Here is a 21867-nt window from a genome sequence, read left to right as displayed (position 1 = left end):
AACTGTGAAGTTGCTGGTAGCTGTATTGACTATCTCCACCAAGTCATCAGAAATTTGCTAAGTCCATGGGCATTTGCAAAGCATTGCAATGTATGCATATTATGCATAATAATTTACTATTTGCTTTACATGTGAGTAATTCATTCACTAAATGTAGCTAAATGTAACTCTTAGAGATGTTAGAGGCAGTACAGATGAGTCTTAAGTCACTAAAGGTGCCAGTATACTCCATCAGAACTGCTTCTCACATGGAAATGGTCTCACAGCCCCAAAAAGCTGCGACATAAAGATCATGCTCAATAGCTGTCCCATGATTATTTGGTTTATCACGCATTTCTAATAGAGCTAAAATAGATGATGGTGAACAATGATGGGAATAGCGATGGCAAGTGGACAACTACCTTTAGCCTTTACCTGCTGAGAGAATGTTGCATATCAGCAATGAATCCAACATTGCACTGCATTGGATGCTCACTAGCTGTACTGAATCCATTAAATACACAGTTCTGTTATGTCATAAAGTACCTATCAGCTTAGTGCTGGAAATCAGACTAGAAAACAGAAAACACACGTTTCATATTGTGATATTTCTTTACTGAAATTGACATACAATATGGCCAACAGGAAGTGAGTAACCCTGCATAGGACTCTCCATTAGGAAACAGTGAAATCAAATGGGCTTTGTCTGTGATGCTGAAGATCATGCTCAGTAGTTATCCCATGATTATTTTGTTGGTCATGCTTTTCTAGCAGTGCTGACAGTGTCAGTGCTTCAAAGCTCATTGCTTAGTTTGTGCATGCAGTGTTTACACCTTCATGAGATTCCTATAAAACTGTTCCATCAGTTTATTAACCTTGTTGCATATACACACACACCAATCAATCAGCTATAACAATATTTGTATGATTTTTTCATAGCTCAGCAGTGAGGTATTTATCATATTATCTTAAATGATGATTAATGAAACAATTCACCAAAAAAAAAATGAAAATTATGTCACAACCTACTTGGCTGGTGCATGTACGTACTTCATTGCTGCTGAGGGTCACAGGGATACAAGGCTCAATAGCGTTATGGCTCTCTGTCAGCCTGGCTACAGTGCTGAAGAGAAATCTGGGGTTATGCCTATGCATCACTGTTAAAGAACAACTGTGCTGCAAGGACATTGAACTGCATATAATTGAACACCCCTCCCACCCCTGAGGAGATCAGACCATAGCCTGGTTCATCTCCTGCCTGTGTATGAACCTCTCGTCCACAGGCAGCCGGCTGTTACCCACACAGTGAGAAGACAGTCTGAGGAGAGTGAAGACACTCTGAGGGATTGTACTGAATCAACTGTGTGGGGGGAACTCTGTGATCCTCATGGTGGGGGGGGGCATGGACAGTCTCACTCACTGCATCACAGACTATATCAACTTTTGCGTGGAGAGCACTGTACCCACCAGGACTGTTCGGTGTTTCTCCAACAATAAACCTTGGATCAATTCAGACATAAAGGCTCTTCTTAAGGAGAATAAGAGGGTTTTTAAGTCTGGAAATAAGGAGAAGTTGAAGACTGTGCAAAAGGAGCTCAGGTGGAAGATCAGAGAGGGGAAGAACCGATACAGGGAAAAAAATGGAGGATCAGCTGCAGGAAAACAACATCAGCGGAGCCTGGAGAGGCCTGAAGACCATCTCAGGATTCAAAGAGCCGGACTCCCAGGCTGTGGGGGACCAGAAGTGGGTGAATAATCTGAACCTATTCTTCAACAAGTTTGATCAGACATCTGGGGGCAGCTGAGGTTGGAGAAGCAGCTTGTGATCGGAGGGCAACCGGTTTGATTTCCCCACCGGACGGGCAGGAAAAATTTGGGGTGTGGTGGAGTGATGAATGCGAAAAATGCGAAAAAGGCACTTAACCCCCCAATATGCTCCCCGGGTGCTTGATGCTGCCCACTGCTCCTGTGTGTGTTTCACTGCATGTAATTTGCCGGGTGTTGCATGTGTGTGTTCAACTAAGGATGGGTCAAATGCAGAAGACGAATTCAGTGTGTGTATGTAAAAATATACTGTCAATAAAGCTGATTCTTCTTCTTCTTCTTCTAACGCTCCCCCAGCCCAGTCATCCCTGCTGCGGCCCCCCTTGTCAACACACCCTGTGTTTCCCCTCTCCATCACCCCCACCACCACCTCACCCCAAATGTGTGAAGGAAAGATATCGTAGGTCTCAACCAGCACTGCCCCCAGCAGACCACACACACACACACTTAAGGACTCATTCACTTCTGTAGTAACAACAATAATGTGCAATAACTCATGTGTAATATTTTTTTTTTTTTACTATTCCACTCATAAAATATGAGCAATACACACTGATCAGCCACGACATGCTTAATATTTTGGAGGTCCCCTATGTGCTATCAACCTGTCAGGGGAAGGGACACAGGACCTCTGGGGGTATTTTGTGGTCATCAGCATCAGATTGTTGAATCCTCTGGGTCCTATATGTTGAGGGTGGGGCCTCCAGGTGTCAGGGTGTGGCCGTCAGGTGTGAGGGTGGGGCCTCCAGGTGTCAGGGTGGGGCCTCCAGGTGTCAGGGTGGGGCCTCCAGGTGTCAGGGTGTGGCCTTCAGGTGTGAGGGTGGGGCCTCCATGTGTCAGGGTGGGGCCTCCAGGTGTGAGGGTGGATTCGACTTATTCCAGTGCATCCAACAGATCCCCGATCAGCTTGGGATCTGGACAGTACGCAGGCTGTTGTTGTTGTCCTTGAGACATTCTTGAGCTATTTTTGAAATGTGACAGGTCTGCAGTGTTTAGGTGATGGCGTGGGTCAAAAAACATCATTGCCACCATTGCCAGAACCCAAGGTTTCCCACAGAACATTGCAATGTAAACATTTCACCTGCCAGCGGTGTTAACATTGAGGCTGTTTGGTGTATATCATCCATCCATCCATCCATTTTCTATACTGCTTATCCGTCAGGGTCGCGGGGCAGCTGGAGCCTATCCCAGCTGACTACGGCCGAAGACAGACAAGCACACACTCTCACACTCACACCTAGGGGCAATTTAGAGTAGCCAATTAACCTAATGTGCATGTTTTTGGTATTGTGGGAGGAAGCTGGAGAACCCGGAGAAAACCCACGCAGGCACAGGGAGAACATGCAAACTCCACATAGAAGGGCCCAGACCGGGATTCGAACCTGCAACCCTCTTGCTATTAGGCGACAGTGCTATGGTGTATATCATTAAGATCCAAATTTGACCTAGATTTAGTGATTTTTCCTTTCATTATTCAAAATAAAGACATTTTTAAAAGCTTTAAATAATAAGCCATGAATATAATGCAATCCAAGATGACAATCCTGCAATAAAGCTTACCTTCATAAAGCTTTTTTTTTTTTTTTGAGACATTGTCAGAGATGAGTTTGTCACACTAGCATGTATATGTACTTGTGTCCATAGCCAGTAAGTTCAATTAGAAAATATAATCACAGAACAGAAATGAATTAAGTATATTGTTCTCTTCACAAGTTAATAAATAAAAAGTTTTATTTTAAAATCATGCAGATCCATTCATAACTCTTAGACCCAAGTTTTCTTTACACACATTTATCTCTCAGAAGCAGCAATAGCCTACTCAAAATGTCTGTATGATGCACTACTGTGTGGCAAACTAAGCATGCCCCTCTGTGGTAAATATGTAAAATATTTATTTTTGCATGAGCAAAATACCACTTAGAAACGACATTCAGTGTGGTATTGCAATAAAAAAAAACAAAACTGTAAAACTAGGCCTGACATTGTGGTATAATGAGCGCACTCCAATATACACAACAACCACATTGTTTGCTTGCAACTGTAACATCCACTGTGTTTTCATACTTGTACAGTCAGTGCTAAATGTAAACTGTTCGTGCATCCTCACTGAACATTAAAGGTGCAATTGGTAAAAGATGGCTCTTTAGCAGTCTGTAGTGGCACAAAGACAAAAACAACAAAAGTGATAGTATACTGTTCTCAAGGCCTCGTGTCTTTTAAGCAACTTCTGTAATGAAACAAGAAAGCTGACAGCTAAAACAGAAGAGTGACAACCCGGCATGTACGTAATGTTTGATTTGTGCAGAACCAATAAAATGTTACTCTATAAATATGAATTGCACCTTTAAGATTAAGTGATAAACTATTTTAAAAGAAGCTCTGTTTTATTTTCTTAGTATTATTAAATTAAATTAAATAAATAATATACGAATAACTAATTGTATTTTAATGAGATAAAGTTGAGCAAGCTTTTATTCGTTTTGCTTTTTTCTTGCAATTTACATTTGTCAGTCACCTCCCATACAGTCCCTGAAGGGCTATTGCTTGAGCTTAAAACCAATTAATACTTAAACCTTTGACTCATAGTTTATTAAAACAGATATAGTTAAGTGAGAGAGAAGCAGGAGCCACTTTTTTCAAAGGGATGCACATGTGGCAAATGACTTGAAGAGTTACAATGAAGCCTACAACACTTAAATACAATATTACAGAAATCTTAATTCATCTTAAATAATCTTATTAAACAATTTATGGGTGACATAGATTTTGTGGTTTTTGTTATACTTGTTCATAAAACCCGCAGAATAAACATGCAATGGCATTTTTTTTTTCTGAGTAGAGTTTTTCAGAGAATATCTATACAAAAAGAGTAACTCTGTTTGCTGTATTGCATAAGATCATCACAAAAAAAAGAGAAAGAAATCAAAAGGCGTCAGACAAACAATCCTTATTTAAAAATGTTGCCAGGACATGTTCATTAACATTTGCCAGCTATGAGCATTCATTCAATCAACAGACACATCCTTTCACTGAGGAATGAATCAGTGAAAAAAAAAAAAAAAAAATGCAATAATAATTATGCTTTAAAAAGACTATTTTGTTTCTAATATCATTCATTTGTCCCTTGTCTGTGCATTCTGACCCAAATCCTACAAGATCCAAACTTTGTAAGTCATAAAATGTGTTCTATGGAAGGTTTGTGCTTCACTTTACTGCTGCTTTTTCTGCTTTGTAGTGAGGGATCTAATTCAAATATGAAATAGAAAGCAAAGGAGCATACAAGCAAACACGTTGACATGGATGATGGATGTCTGTCTCTTGACAGTGACTCCAATATTGCTCCACGAGACAGAATGTATACAGCATGTTTGTCTGCAGCAGCCTGCACAAAACCAAAGCTAAGCTAATAGGATGAACTCTTAAAGTTGGTGGTTTGACAGCATCATAAATGATGAATTTTGCAAAGTATCATGATAACCATCTATGCTGATGGGGCCAGTCATCACTGACACACTGCAATAGACTACACAAGTACTGCAACATACACTCAGTTTATCAGGTCCACCTTGCTCTCGTGCAGTCTAAGAATACTTTTGTTAAAGTGGAAATAGAGAATATTTTTTGCTTAAACTTATTAAGTAAATATTGATTAAGCAGTGTGATGGACATAGAAAAATGACACCATTAACATATGTTTCCTATAAGTCTCATTTTCACTATGCTAATCTGTCTGCCACCTGACAGGATTTTTCCCAGAAAAATTAAGGCTCTATTAATGGCACCATGGAAGCACATCTGAGATTGCACAACAAGAACAGAATTGTTTTCACCGGTAGCTATCCGCAGTTAACAGTGGAACAACTGGAGTATCTGTGAGAACTCTACCCTGCAAGAGAAAAAAGAACCCCAGTGATGGAGGAGACAGAGAAGGCAAAGCGGGAGAGTGACAGAAACCGAGGTAATAAACACGAGTCAACGGATGGGCATTCACTCGAAGGAGAGAACTCCAGTGTTGTGTCAGAGTGTGTTCCCCCACCTGTGTGTTTCCCAGGACTGGAGAGCTTTCAGAACCGACAACCGAGTTGACATTTCTTCGACAAGATCAGTAAGTAACAAAACCTGCTCACTTAACAAGGTGTTTTACTCTGCCTTTATCATAATACTAAGGTAAGATTTTCAAATTGGGATTCTTACGATTGTTTCTTGCTTTGGACAGCAGCCAGGCTTCTAGCAGTAGCTGTGTTGCTATCTCTACAAATATCTAATACCAACAGAAAACAAACCAGGAGCAGAAAGGAACTCAGGAAAAAAGCTAACAATAACATCACTTGGAAACACCTTGAAAGTTGATGTTTTAAAGTTTCTGTTTTCACCTTAAAAGGAAGAAACCATTTGTTCTTAAGTGCACAGTGCTATAGGACAATGGAGGTCGCTCTCTTATTACAACACTACTGCTAGTGACACTGAACATCCCCATTCAGTTTTCAGTCAAGATGAAATGTGACCTCATTTGCTGCTGTGGTTTCAAACAAAAACGGGACTTTCCAGAACTCTACATGATAACGTCATTGTCATTTGATGACAGAGTGGATTAAAACATACTGAACTGTACATTTTTTCAAACTGTAACACCCTTATTTGCACTGCATAAAGTTATAAAGCAAGCTCCATCCTTCCACCATCTCTTTCTCTATGTCTGATTTAGAGCTCACATGCGGCTTGTTTTTATCTTTCATCAACACCCCATCACCCAGCTCTTGGCGTTATCCTCGGTCTACACTGTGTTTATGTGAAGCCCCCTTACTTCAGCTTGCATAGGTCACCCCTGGTTTCATAAGGCACTGTATCCTCCAGTCTCCCCTTCCTGTACTTTCATCTACCCACTGATCATCTCTCTTCATCCTGCACTTGCTGCACATTTCCACTGCAGGAAACATGACTGATGGGCTGCTCAAATATGGCTGACTATTTATCGTCACCAACAAGCACACATTAACTTTGTCTGCAGCTATGAAGTTTCAAACAGATAAATTCCTTTTTGGCTGTCTTACGTCCCAGTCTGGCCCCACCAATGAGTGATGTTTCTTACACAATGCAATACTGGAGTGGGGCTAAACATGTAATGTTTGTCTGGACAGTGATGCCCTGTCATGTGGTCAGAAAAGTTAACAAGGAGTACAAATGTGCTCATTAAATTTCATGGCAATCTAACCAACAGTTGTCCACATATATTGATGTAGACCAAAGTGTTGGACAGAGAGACTAAAGGTGTTCATGGGCCCACCCAAACACTAGGACCCGAGACCTGACCTGCAACCTGTCCAGGTTTGGACCTACGTTTTATACAGCCAATAAGGTTTTGGTTGGGTCTTGTTCTATTAATGTGGGTCACAGGTCTGTTTTACACGTTATGTGTTATACCTGAGTGGTTCCAAGAAGACCTGGTCATAATCAGACAGCACTGATTATGTAGTGGAACATGGACTGCAAGCAAACGAGTGCTTCTGTGACACAAGGTGGTACCAAATGACCTGCGTGAGCAAGTGCTCCTGTTCAAAAGCTGAAGGGTCAGATGGTCAGAGGTCAGACTCGCCTCAAGGGCACAGATGATAGCAAATTAGTAGTAGCTGAGGCAGCAAATATGAAATAGTTATTATAGCAACGAAACTACAAAGTCCCATTTGTCTTCTGGCACCATGGCAGCAAAGTGGACTCAAAGTGGACGCCGAAATAAGGAGTGAATTAGCAATACTGTTTCAATCACCAAGAGAGGAATAAAAGAAATCCAGGATATTTTTTTTAAACCAGATGGCCAGGCACAGGGGAGAAGACTGCTGATGAAATCAGCATTAGCACAGGTGCAGTTTAGGTCAGACATGTCTCAGTTCTGCATGGGTCTGGGTTCCAGCTCGCAAAAGAATCAAAAAAGTTTCAAATTTCAAAATAGTTTGGTTTCAGGTAGTACATTTCTGGGTCTTTTTGAGTTCGGGTACTAATTTTTGGACCTGTGAAGACCTCTGAAACAGATGTCTCGATTCTAAGGTCATCCCACTACCGGTTGAAAATTTTTGAAATAAAAAAAAAAAAAAGAGATAAATAGACTTACCAAAGATGCCAATGGATTCAACCATATTGCAAGCATTTTTGGCAGACATGTATTATTTCTGTTGCCTTCAACAACAACAAAAAACCTAAATAAATAATAACTTGCAGGCTGATGGAGGATTATGACCTGTTGACATCCATACTACAGCTCAGCTGGGATAAAATGGACTGTTGATAGCAACTGAACACTTAGTTAAGGAGCCCTTCACACACAGTGTTGGCATGTACAGAGTGTGGACACAGTTAAAATCTGTAAACCATACTTGAATTGAATCCAGTACAGCGGTCCTGTTTGTGGAAATCAGGATGTTCAGTTTTCATTGACAGCATCAGAGAGGTGCTGATTTCACTCTGTGGTAATTGTGAGATTAAAGGATGATGATGTGTTTGATTAAATTATTGTGCTGAGGCACCTTTCATCTTCCCACTCATCATGTACCACAAACAAACAAACAAAAAAAACATCATAAAGTAACTTTTAGAGTTTAATCAAATCATCACCTCTTTGACAGTCTTAACAAAAGCTGAGCATGTCATCTCCTCCAAGATCAAATTTATTGCAGAGCTATTGTGTGTTGGATTACAGCAAGGTTGTAGAGGTGTTTCTTTTGTGTGTCCACCACCTATACCTACATGCAGCGTGCACTGTACACATTAAAAATCGTAAACATCGTCATACTAATGCTCGCTCTTTGTGTTTCAGTCACTGTCCTGAAAGTCTTTCAGGAGAAATACTCTCTATGTTCCTTTTGCTCTCCTTCTCTGTCCATTTTGGGTGCTTCCCTTTTCCCTTGCTCCATTATTCCTTTGCTGCTTTTTTTTTTTTTTTTGCTTGTTACTGTGAATGTAGAATAAGATGAAGCAAAGAAGTCATCATCTGAGCCACCAGTCGCATATTTTACAGGATATAATCTAATGTTTTCCATGTACAAAGTCTTAGAAGCATTCCAAACAAAATGTGCTGGAAGTTCTGGCAGAGCTGGCAAGTTGGCTGTCTGGATGAGGAAGAGCTGGGAGGAAGGTTTAGGGTGGGGCCTGTAGAGGAGGCTGAACATTGAGTTCCTCCTGGATTGGAAAGCAGAGCCAAGTGTGAAACCTGCTGTTTGGTAGAACAGGCACTCCTTAGAGAACAGTAATAAAGGTTTGAGGGCTAAGCAGAGGAATGATGGCTGTAGAGGGCCTTCAACAGGGTACAGTATGAAAGGTAAGAGTCTGTTGCTCCAAGAAGAGATCAGTTGAGCTGATCCTCGTACTGTTTCCGGAAACAGTCACCAGCAGGGAAGAACTCCCAGCAACGCTCCTGGTACATCTTCCATACATAAGACTCCTTTAAAGACAAACAGATGGAGAAGGTAGAAAGGGCTTACATTCTTTATGACATATTTGACTACTTGACTACTACTTGGCAGCAGCATTAATCACTATCCACTGTGATTTGATATAAGAAAGAAGTCTCAGATTTTTTGCTGTTGGAGATGGAAAAACAAAATGTGTGTGTTGGTGGACTATCAAAACATGGCTACACATGGCATAATCAAATTTTTATTTTGCATTCTTATCATGCCTTAATTGGTAGACAAAGACGATTTTCTTTTAAAAAGAAAAAAGGTAAGAAAAAAGGCAAAAAAGGTGAAAAAAAAATCTCTAACCTCATACTTGAACCAATTTGAACCATTTCACTGGATTTGTGCTTAAGTAAACAGAAAGTAAAGGAAATTCCTACTGTGGACATTAGTAGGCTTCAATCACTGAGCCACTAAAGGTCTTGGTATGCTTCAAACAAATGATGCTTCTACCTGATCCGAATAGAATGGTGTAAATCCAGCCATGTTACAAACGGGCTGGATGTGAAGAATCATGCAAATGGGGGAAATGGTGCAATCTCTTGGCCCAGTCTCTCCTCAAAGACAATCATGTTTTGCCCAAACACAAGAAAGTAATGAAGTAGTTGTGTTAAGAAGGGAAAAAGAGAGACAGAGAAGTTCAAATGCTGCCTAGTTTCACACCTCCACACCAGGCAAATCACAAAGTTGGTGCTGAGTGTGAGTGTTTCAGATTGCTCCCCCTGACTCCCTCTGCCCTCCAGTTCTTCCACTGGATAGGGGTTTCACTCGCTGTTAGAAGATGACAGTAAGCCATATATTAGCTACAGAGGAGAATGAGCTGGCTTACCTGGCCTGTGTGCTCTGTTTCATCTTTGTTGATGAGATACATCACAAAAAATCTGCAACACACATACATACACACTTTAGAGAAAAACATGTCCATTTACAGTATTTTCATACATACACCCACATGCACAAAATGTTCACTGTAGCCACTAAACTAAAAGTGTTAGCATGCACCCCATCTGATGTGGGTGCAGAGGCTCAAACCCACACACATGAACCACAGCCATATTATCTATACAGTGATGGTGAAATGGTTCCCTTGTACCTGCCCAGAATTATCCAGGTCCTCATTATAAAGCATTTGTTGGGATTGTGTTTGAAGTTCAAACACACATGTACAAACACACACACACACAGATGACATTCCGGATGTACTCACAGGTAGTTGGCTAAATTGTGCTCCTGTAGTGTGTGCGTTTCAAAGCCGTGTGGCACTGTGTCAAAGTAGTCATTGCCTATTCCACAGATAAAACATTTGGTCTGGAAGAGAAATATGTTAAAACTGTTAAGTGAATGTCATTATACAAAACATTTACTTGCAACTGTTTACTTGTGGCTCGTATTGACAGGTAGAGGGCTCTAATGTGTTCTGTAATGTACAAAATCTAGTAAAGTGTATTTCCATACACTTTTATAGTATACTTATCATACATGTCCTACAAGACAGATCATTGTTTTAAGTGGTGTGTGTGTGTGTTTGTGTGTGTCTTTTAACCTCCATGTCTTCTTTCACTTGTTCCTGCTGGTCCCTCAACTCTCCAAAAGCATCGATGATCAACCCTAGAATGTTCAGAGCACAGATGGTTGCACATATTCCATCACATAATCTTTTCAAAGTCAATATGGGTTCAAGTGACTTAATTGGAACCAAAACCACCTGAAAACCACAAGCGTTTTGTTTTATCCAATGGGGCTTTGATAGCACCGGGTCTATATAAGTCTGTAGCTTCATTTCTGTGTTTCTGCAGTTAAGACTGTTAGATAAAGACTGTGATCTAAATATCACATGACGGTCATATGTTGTTAGGATATGTATAGCACAAGACATCATAACTCCATTATCAGTGACAAACTGGTGGGCTCACGTGTGTGTTATATTGATGTTAAACTGTTGCTAATAACTTTAAATAGAAAAAAGCTCACCAGATCTGGTTTCTTTGCTCTTAGAAGACTATAAACAATGAGGTCTTTCTCTTTTCTTTGAGACACTTCTCTCTGACTTCTGTGTGACGGTATAGTTTCCTCTATATTATATACCATTTATTTATTTTTAACCAACGTTTATGTATTTTTAAGTATGTGCAGATTGCTAGAAGAAGGTTTTTCCAGAACGAAAGGAAATCTGTTGTCAGAGCTAAAGCTGCATAGGACATAGAAATGAATGTTGATCTTTTTGATAATTGGTGGGATGAGACAACTGAAAGTGCAAGCTCAATAATGCTCTAAGTCAGTTGTGCCTCATGAATTCCTCAGGAGAAATATATCCACATGTGAACAGTAAATATGGCCTGCAATCACACTCCTACCTCGCAGAGCCACACTTTATTGTTCTTTGCACTAACACCCATGATCATGACTTCAATCTTGGCTACAAGACATGGATCTGACTCGGATTATGATGTAGGCATTTTCAGGACTACAGAAGTGTAGATCTACACATCATTTTGACAAACAAACCAGGATAACAACATCATTGTGTGTGTATTAGATATCTCACCCTGGATGATAGCCAGGAGGATTACAATGACAAAGAAGAAGAAGGTGATGTCAAAGATGATACGATAGATCTCATACTCGTCACCCGCTGGGTCCTCGATCTGATCACCGATCCCTCCGCCTGCTCTCACACCTACGTACATATGGAACATGTAGCACTGGGAGACAGGGCAAGAGACAAACACGAAGAGGTGGAGAAAGAGAAAGACAGAGGAAATTTAACACGGTAAGGAGGATTTTTCTAAAGAAATTAGTTGGGAAATGCTGTACATACATTGTGTCAGTAACTGACAAAAGTCTTAAACAGACATGCTGTGTGTATGGAGTGAACAAGATACAGAGAGTTTAGCTAAAGGACAGAGAGAGAGAGGGAAGAAAATGGGAAAAGCACAGAGCGAGAGAGAGAGAGAGAGAGAGAGAGAGACCAATGAAGGCTGAGAGAGGAAGAAGAGAACAGAAAAGGAGAGATCAGTTTAGATCCTCTCATCCTTCTGTCAGTGTTATTTTAAGGGATTTATTCGTATAAAGGGAGGAGAGGAAAGAGCAAAAACCGCCCTGGGGCAGTGGTCCTTCATCAGTCTACCGCTCCATCCCACAGAGCCCCTGTCACCCTCCTGTAGACCAGGCAGAACTGTGACGCAGCCCCTTAATAGGAAACAGAAGAACTCTATGGAATGCTATGGGTGGCTGACTATAGGGGATTAAAGTGTGTGTGTGTGTGTCCTGAAATTTCCGGGTGACAGAAGGTCCGCTCCCACCCCCTTAAAACAAACACCATAGAGCCCTTATATAGTATTTCTTTCAGAATGCTTGGCAGCAGAGATCAGCCTCATCACATCTGTAATTCACTCTGGTTTTACCCGTTTCCTTTCTTCATCAGTGATAATAAACTCCTATATATTAGACTTACATGATGCACAGTGAGGCTTCCTTCTTGATTATACATGTAAAGCTAACCTGTATAACAACCTCTCTGTGAATGTAAAGGGTTACATCAAAAATGTTTAAAAAGCCTAATAAATACACTATCTCTGACCAAGGTCTGTATTATGTTAAATCAGATTAATGGTTTAGCTGCTATCAATGGGCTACAATCCTGTATCAATATCAACCAGGATAAATCGAAATGCACACGCCACATACAGCAGCTAAACTGCTCTGGCATCATAAAACGGGTTTCCAGATCCCGTTATCCAGAGCCATCACTAAAAGCCTTCATGTAGCCAAAGAAAGTCTTAAAGGAACTGTTCACCCCAAAATCAAAAATACATATTTTCTTCCTACCTATAGTGCTGTTCATCCATCTATATTATCGGTGCGAGTTGAAGAGTTCTGGAGATAACTGGAGTGGAAATGTCTGCCTTCTCTTGAATGTAATGGAACGAGATGGCACTTAATTTATGGTGCTAAAATGAACAAAAACAAAACAAAACAAAACAAAACAAAAAGGAAAACAAATTGGAAAAAACCTCATGTAGGACTCATTTTCTTTCTACTGAATAAACCTATTATCGTGCAGGGGCGAGGGGCTCGTGTTCATGACAGGGCTGCATATAAAGATTAATGCTGTCCTCCTTGCCTGAGCTCTAACAGCTAAATTAGTTAGCTTACTTAACGTAGGCAGCTAGCCTTCCGTGTACCAGGAGATGCACGCTTCCTACTGATGCAGATAGAAAATAGTTCCTCCATGAAATTGCTCACAACAGAGTCTGTGGATTATCTTGGGTAACTGCATCATGACTTTCAAAAAACACTGCTGTTGACTTTTTCAAAGATATTTTTGATGCTTTGAGCACCACATGCGAAGTGCCTTCCACTTCCATTATGTTTGAGAGACAGCAGACATCTCCATACTCAATAACTCCAAAACCCTGCAACTCGCAGCATAACAATCTAGATAGATAAAAAGAACAACAGGTAAGAAGAAAAAATATGCATTTTTAGATTTTGGGATGAACCGTCCCTTTAAGTGAAACTTGCATCTTGACAAACACCACAGCTTGGTTGATGACATTAATCTTTTTAAATTCAATGTGAAGTGTTGCTATTCCTAAAAAAGTTAACAAATGCTGAGATTAGAAACTCATGAAAAGAAAAGTCTAATCTTACAGCAGCTCAGCTGAAGCTCAGACAGAGCCTGAGGGCGAACACTGTACGACTAAAAGCTCTGGCCCGTTACTTTCTGTCCATAAATGGTGCTCTTTCCTCTTTACTGACATGCTCCACAGGATACCTCCTACTTTCAATGAGACAGTCGTAACTGACATTATCAGCCAGAACAGCAATGAGCCACTGTCCACAGTGATGAGACTAAGACTGTGGTCTTACAACTTTAACAACATTCAACCATACAGATGACCAGAAGAGTAAAACAAATTGGAGCAAAGCAGACTTTAGCTTCAGATTTGTCAGTGTCAGCCTGCAGTATAGCCCCAGACCCACATTACAGCGCTCTAACACCAACACTGGCTGTCCCTTCACATCCATTTGTATACAGTTAGGTTCATACATATTACATAAGTATAAGTTTTTTGGCATTTGGTTTCCGTACACCACCACATTCCTTCGGCATACTTACTTCTGTTCCCATCATTCTGGTAAGTTAATCTTGATTTCATCAGTCCAAAGAATCTTATTCTTGAGTTAGGCAGGCTTTTTTAATGTCTTTTCTGACAAAGTCTAATCTGGCCTCTCTGCTCCTGAGCAATACAAGTGGTTTGCAAGTTGTTGTGAAGCCTCTGTATTTACATTCTTGAAGCCTTCTCCTGACTGTAGACTTTGACAATGACACGCCTAGCTCTTCAAGAGTGTTCTTGGCTTGATGTTGTGAACGGGTTGTTTTTTCCCACCAGTGACAGAATGCTGTGGTCATCGACTTCAGTTTCTTCTTTTGAATTTCCTCTATTCAAGAATGATCCAAACTGTTGTTTTAGCTACTCCCAATGTTTTTGCGATCTTTCCGATGGGTTTATATATTTATTATTTTTGTCAGCCTAATGATGGCCTCTTTCACTTGAATAGACACCTCTTTGGACCTCAGTGTTCCAGTGAACAGCTACCAAATGCAAATGGAACACTCAGAATCAACTCTAGACCTTTATCTGCTTGATTTGTCATGGGCCAATGAGGGAACAGCGCATACCTGGCCATGAAACTGCTTGTCAGAGAAGGGACAAATGGCCACCAACACCAAAAATGGGGGTGGGTGTATAATAATAATAATCATAATCATTATTCCTAAATGCTTAAGGCCACACTTTGGTCAAACCCCTTGAATTAAAGCTGAAAGTCTTTACTGTTTCATTTCAAACTCAGTGTGGTGGCTTACAGAGGTCACATGCCTTGTCCCAATATATATATGTACCTAACTGTAAGAGAACTGTTGTTGTGATGCTAAAAACAAGCATCAGCCAGCCAACCTCTAACCTCTCTGTCAGAACAGATATTTCTTCTTGTCTACATGTAAAATGTTGTCAGTATGGCCACAGTTAACATTGACCAGCAAAGTCGTGCCATTAAGCTAAGCTGTTGCTTTAAGGCATTGTACCCAAGTCATCTGTACTGGCCATTCCAGTAAAGCATAGTATGTCTGACTGACCTAGAGCACCTAAATGCAATACACTTGTCATACTCACTGTCAACATGTCGTCACACTTCATGTCTGGTAGTTCTCCATCTTCGCCCTTGTTGTAGAACTTCCTGAAGAAGTTGAAGGCCACTACAGTGTAGAGGTACACCACCACCGCTAACAGGCCAACTGTTAACACCAGCTGGAAGATAGGAGAAAAGACAAGGCTGAACAACAGAACAACATCTATAAATCTGGTGGAAAAATAACTGGTCAGAAATAATACTGTTTGAAATGTATATAATAGTTGATCTGTCAGTCAAGGACACTTGGAATGTATTATTTCTATGTTACTATATTTTACATAAAGTAGAGGGCAGGTGCTTGTGTTCAGGTGCTGAAATCTGTGTAATTGGATTTATGTTGACCATACTGCAGAGGTGTGGATTTGAGTTCCATGAAGTCAGAATCAACTCCACTCTGACTTTAACACCAAAGACTCACGACTTCACTTGATTTAAGTCTTATAACTTAAAAATACTTGATACATTCCCCCAGAAACAAAGATTAAAAAATGTGGTATTTAAAAAGTATGCCATGAGTCAATCATTTCCCTTAACTTCTCTGTATGGCTAAGTAAGTGAATGAATGCAATAACAATGACTTTGTGGTGATTCACCTCTTAAACTGTTTTCCTTTATGTTTACTTTTGGTGAAGAACGCATTATGACTTGTTAAGCAGTCGAAACTTAAAGTTTAGGACTTGGACTTGAGACTTGTCAGTCGTGACTGGGGACTTGCCTACTTTGAACTGGGACTTGAGTGCAATGCCTTGATCTCAGCTCTGTTATACTAAAGCTGAGGATGTAGTTGTTTACCTGTTTGCCATTGTGCGTGACCGAGGACAAAATGGTACGCAGTGTCTTGAAGCCCATGGCAATGTCAAGCAGATGGGCAGCAAAGAAAAAGTTGTTATAGTGACCCAGGATGGACATGGTCATGTACCAGGCCAGATACAGGAAGGACTACAGGGAGGAAGAGAGAGAGAAAGAGGTAGTCAAGCTAATGACTATTACTGAGGATATTAGTGCCCCATTTGTGGCTACATTTACATAGGTTTGCATGATGGGTTGCAGGTTAGTCCATCAGCTTAATAGACTGTGGCAGCTTTATAGGCAGTAAATGACCTCAGGTGCGTAGGTAAGATATATAATTAAATTATGTAAATAGGGCTGATTTCAAGTTATTTTATGATTATTTTATGTTTCTTGAAACATAAAGTACCCTGCTCTTAAAATAGGAAGTTTCAGTTTAAGTCTGCAAGTTTAAAATTATTACACAATAAATGTTTCTGTGCTCTCCATCCATCCATCCATTTTCTATACTGCTTATCCGTCAGGGTCGTGGGGGAGCTGGAGCCTATCCCAGCTGACTACGGGCGAGAGGCGGGGTTCACCCTGGACTGGTCGCCAGTCAATCGCAGGGCCAACACACAAAGACAGACAACCACACACTCTCACACTCACACCTAGGGACATTGTAGAATAGCCAACCAACCCAATGTGCATGTTTTTGGTATTGTGGGAGGAAGCCGGAGAACCCGGAGAAAACCCACGCAGGCACAGGGAGAACATGCAAACTCCACATAGAAGGGCCCAGACCGGGATTCGAACCTGGAACCCTCTTGCTATGAGGCGACAGTGCTAACCACTGCACCACCCTGCCGCCCTCTGTGCTCTCCATTCACAGATAATCAAAATATAATATAATTATAATATTATATAAAAATAATAAAATTCAGATTCCCAAATATACTAGATCTGCTAGAAACCACACCAGTAGCTGCAATAAGTCAGTGTATAACCATAGTGAAGTTTGAAGAATATAGTGTGTGTCTGTGTGGTTAATTTTAATCAGAAATCAAAGCAGGGATGGCAAACGTTTAATGATCATCATCAGGTTTTAAGATCATCCAGTTTATTTACAGGATCATTTGTACTATTGTACTATTTTCATTAATGAAAATCTCTGAAATGACTGTTGAAATAGGAATAGTAATATTTTCATTCTTAAATAGAAACGCAGTTGGAAATTCTGCAGTGAATTCACATGATGCAGCTGGACATGGCAAGTGAAAGAGTTTGTGCTTCTGCATACTTACATTGTCTGTGAATACGACCCCCAGCTTCCAGATCTGGTACTTGACATCAATTGAGTTGAGCCTGGTAACAGAGGGAAAAAGAGGCTCACAGAGGATGATCATGGAGGATCATGTCTGATACCATGTGACCAGGGGACTTCTTGCTCTGAGTCGAACCTCTGCAGCAGACCTTGCTTTTAGGGTGAATGAAACTTCTGCTGGTAAAATCTGATATGATAAATGCCCATTCTAAATGCAAGTATGTACTGATCAGCCTGTCCACACACACACGCTCATAGAATACTCACACAGCAGCCAGTGAGCTGTCTCTCCTGGGCTTTCTCTTTTTGTGAGCATCACTGAAGTCCAGAGCAGCCTTGTCCATTCCCAGCAATTCACTGATGCGGTCATGGCCATAGAACTCTCCATATTTATCCATCACCTGTGGCAGAGCAGGACTTGTTGAAAAACTCTATCAGTGGAATGATGTGTCGGTGACAGTATTTCTCAGTATGTAATAGTAACTGAGTCAATTAAACAAAGACTAGAGGTTTTTGGTTCAACTGGAGAATTATGTCTTCTGAGACCTAACTATATAGACTGTCTGTCAGCGAGAAACCTAAATGTGGTACATAGCTGCTTCTGTCAAGATACAGTTAATATTATGTTGAGACGCATTTTTTGATCACAGGGGAATCTGGTCTGAATCTTATAGTTTGAATCCAACCTAAATGTCATACATTAATGTTATATGCATGTAAAAATATCCTGAATCCACAGAATCTTAACCACATTGTTGCAGTCCCAAAGCCAAAAGATGACTTGATGAATCAAACCGTGATAAATAAAAAGGTTTTAACTGTCAATCTCACCCCTTCTCTTAGCTTGGGAGTTATGAATACATCGTAAAATTAAATAATTCAGAATGTTCGACGCTATCCAGGAGGACCTGTAGCGGGAAGATATCATCCTTAGTTGAAACACAACCCTAAGAACTACAAAAACAGTGAAACCTACCTTCCTTTTCACAAACTTATCCCAGTAGTTGTTGGGAAAAGATCTGAAAAACGGAGGAGAAAAGGCTCATGATTCACATCATCTATATATTACCATTAAAAAAAATAATAATTCTAAAGAACTGCAGCTGCAATCTTTTAAGGTATATATATATTTTTTTAGGAGTAACCATAACATCCCTCTGCACTGTTTTCCTCGTCACTGCTCACCCTACTGGTGTGGAGGGCTGTGAACAAACATTTGCTGCCTCCATGACTCATGATCAGCCACTTCTCACTAGCTGGTGAAGAGCTCCACTATTAGTTTCACAGGAAGTTTGTAACATGTGAGGGGCTCACACTGCCCTATGCAGGTGTCCCATCCAACCAGTAGGAGTCACTAATATAGCATTTTAATTACTGTAGAAATGTGGGTAAACTTGTTAACCCTAGAACACTAACGTTAAAATTAGTAACACCATCACTAACGTTGGGTATATTTTACCTGATATAATATCTCGGATAAAATACAGTTTATCACACCAGTGTTCATCATGCCATATAGGACACACAGTGGCCACCTCTTGGTTTTTCTTTCACAGCTGTACTGAGCACACATTTGGTCGAAAGTATCAACACATCCCTTCATTTGGTTGTAAAATTCGATCACTTCAAAATTGTGTGGGTGAAAATCACCCGACGTTGTGTTCTAGGGTTAGGGTTAGGGTTAGGTTAGGGTTAAACAGGGGACTGAAGAGTTTGACTTCCAGCTTTTTTCTTCACAAGCACACACAGAAAACAGGGAAAAGCAGAAAGCAACATTGAAGCCATTGATGGTGTTTTTAGTCTGTTTTTATATCTTTTACTTCAGTCTCTCTTTCAAACTCAAAGCTGACTGAATGTTTCCATGCTACTTGAACAGAGGCGTATGGAAAACTAATCACGTGCCAATGTCCTTAAAAAAAAAACTATAACTCCAAAAATTAGCCCGTCCACCTGGTGTCACGTTTCCATCACTGGAGCTGGAGTAGGAATGCTGACTGTACGCTTTACGCTTTAAAACTAAAGCCAGGTGTGTTAGTAGATATTTTGTCCAGTGTGAAAGGAGTATTTCACACACAGGGTCTACTCACTGTGTGTTGATCACTAGTCTGTCCCACTGTCCCTTAATGTCATCCTCAGAGGGTTGTTCTGTGATGTAAAGGCCATCAAATTCCAGCTTCCTGGCCACCTCCTTCTCACGCTTAAAGATCACCAGTGGCACCTACATCACACACAATAAAGAAGTGATATTTAATTTAAGAAAATTCAAATCCTTGGACGACAAATGACAAATACCAGATTCAGATTCAGATTCCAATTTTATTTATTATTATTATATTATTAATAGTAATCGTCCCGCCTTGAGACAGTAGTATCCGATGATACAGAAGAAGGAGATGACAGTATGCAGGACGGCCAGGATCCGTAACATGGGCTCCATGTATCCACTGCTCTCCTCCAGGACAAAGCGGACTGTGACAGGCTTCAGGGTCTCCCCAGCCTCATCTGTCCCCTCCTCCCTTGTCTCCATTGCTTCCATTGCCAGTGGATCCCACTGAACCTTGCTGTCCGGTTGGCTGCTGCTGTACACCACTTCCCTTTCCTCAATCACAGATGAGGATGTAGAAACCTGGTAGGGACAATTTTTCACTTTTTAAATGTAGAAATGAAGCTCAGACCTTGAGTATAAAACAACATGACGGTAACCAGATTGTCGCCCTGACCACAAATTCACAAGGCAGGACATAAGACAAGCAACACAACAGGTTTCATTTTAGCTTTGCAATGACTGTGTGTCTTTAGCTGTTAAATGCTGACTAGTAATTAATAACAACAACATTTGTATTCCACTACCTTATAGAACAGGAGGATGAAGTTGATTGCAAAGGCAACAAACAGAGCCAGCATTCTCATGTTGTAGAAGTTCCTGGCAAAGTAGTTCTGCAGGGAAGAAAGAAGCAGAAGCTACCAATGTGTTTCTGGATGTTACAGGCAGAACAACTGCATGTTGGACTTTTCAGCACTGATGAAAAACAAAGACTGATAAGCTCCTTATACCAGTAGTTTCCTCTGGTACGCTATGATCTTCTTTAAAACGGCAGACTCCTGCAGATCGGGTTCATCGGACTTTGAGCTGCGATGTCTCCTCACTTTTGGCTTCATCTTTTCATTCTTCTGTTGTTTCTCTACATGTCCACCACTGAAAACAATCACAAAACAACTCAAAACCCCCCCCCAAAAAACAGCACAATACTGCTACAATACTCCCACCTAGCTGCTAATCAAAGGAATTGCTGTGAAAATATATGAATTTACACACCACATAATGGTTTCAAATTTTTTTTAAATTTAGAAATCAAACCTAAATTGTTCATGTGTGTGCATTTTTATATGTCAGCATATTTTTAACAAAACATATTCCCATTCATCTCCATGTTTCCTCAAAACATAAAAAGGTAAATAAGATAAACTGTAGTAAAGGTTGGTCTTGGTTGTAAGTATTCAGCATCCACAAATGTATATTAATTTTGTTTTTGGGCTCCCTATTAGAGGTGGGGCCGCTGTCACAAGTATGGATCAAGACTTTACACTCAATTCTTAAGTCAAAACAGACAGTTCCCGAGTCAGAAATGGCAACATTCAGGTGAAGTCCCAAGTCCTAAACTTCACAAGTCATAAGGTGCTGTTCACCAAATGTAATGCCATGTTAACAACAGTACCAATTTACCATTCTTTGTGCAACTTCAACCCTACAAGTGCAATACCACAAGTGCAATATTGAGGACTACTTCCTGGACTACCTCATACTTTCACACACTTGCACATGCATATTTATGCTGCTATATGCTAAAACCGGCCACTTTATTTAATTGTATAGCTTACTTAAATGTCTAGTTTTATATTCTTTTTACATTCGATTTTTTTTTATTTAGGTTATATTTCTATTTTATTCAACTTTTTGTTTACCTCGTACTTTATATTTTTATACTTTTATATTCTTATAGTCTACTTACTGCTCCCGGGACCTGAGTCCTAATTTCGGACCAAAAACATGTGAATGTGAGCTGGTATGACAATAAAGTTCCTTGATTCCTTGATTCCTTGTATCTCTGTCTGTGTTTCATTAGGATGAGGGCTTCATTTGTAATTTTCATTTTGTATACTGAGGTGGTTTGTTTACATTGTGTGCTTAAAGCACACTGAAAATGCTGCTGGAACTCAACCACTTTGCTGTACAAAGAGATGGTCTTGTATTTTCAAGTGAAAAGGCTCAAGTCCAAGTTTTTCATTTTGTCTTTTTTGATTTTGTCCAGTCTAAAAGTCAGC

The 21867-nt window shown here is 40.4% G+C and overlaps 1 protein-coding gene across 10 annotated transcripts in view; it reads right to left on the bottom strand.

The window, feature by feature from the left end:
* Positions 1–3512: 3512 nt before the first annotated feature.
* Positions 3513–21867, bottom strand: part of ryr2a (ryanodine receptor 2a (cardiac)) — a 155302-nt gene continuing 136947 nt past the window's right edge. For all 10 annotated transcript variants that reach the window (XM_046378163.1, XM_046378170.1, XM_046378167.1 and 7 more), the window contains 14 exons: positions 20599–20740; positions 20395–20481; positions 19901–20170; positions 19632–19762; positions 18521–18563; positions 17812–17945; positions 17525–17585; positions 16242–16388; positions 15431–15565; positions 11797–11953; positions 10795–10859; positions 10459–10559; positions 10081–10132; positions 3513–9235 (listed from right to left, as the gene is read on the bottom strand). In XM_046378163.1, coding sequence (XP_046234119.1) covers positions 9140–9235; positions 10081–10132; positions 10459–10559; positions 10795–10859; positions 11797–11953; positions 15431–15565; positions 16242–16388; positions 17525–17585; positions 17812–17945; positions 18521–18563; positions 19632–19762; positions 19901–20170; positions 20395–20481; positions 20599–20740 — 1621 coding nt within the window. In that variant the 3' untranslated portion in view covers positions 3513–9139. The remainder of the gene's footprint in view (positions 9236–10080; positions 10133–10458; positions 10560–10794; positions 10860–11796; positions 11954–15430; positions 15566–16241; positions 16389–17524; positions 17586–17811; positions 17946–18520; positions 18564–19631; positions 19763–19900; positions 20171–20394; positions 20482–20598; positions 20741–21867) is intronic.

Source organism: Scatophagus argus, chromosome 21 (assembly GCF_020382885.2).
Source record: "Scatophagus argus isolate fScaArg1 chromosome 21, fScaArg1.pri, whole genome shotgun sequence".
In the NCBI taxonomy this organism is placed as follows: Eukaryota; Metazoa; Chordata; class Actinopteri; family Scatophagidae; genus Scatophagus; species Scatophagus argus.
The sequence above is the reverse complement of the archived record's forward strand: the minus strand, read 5'-3'. Positions and strand labels throughout refer to the sequence as shown.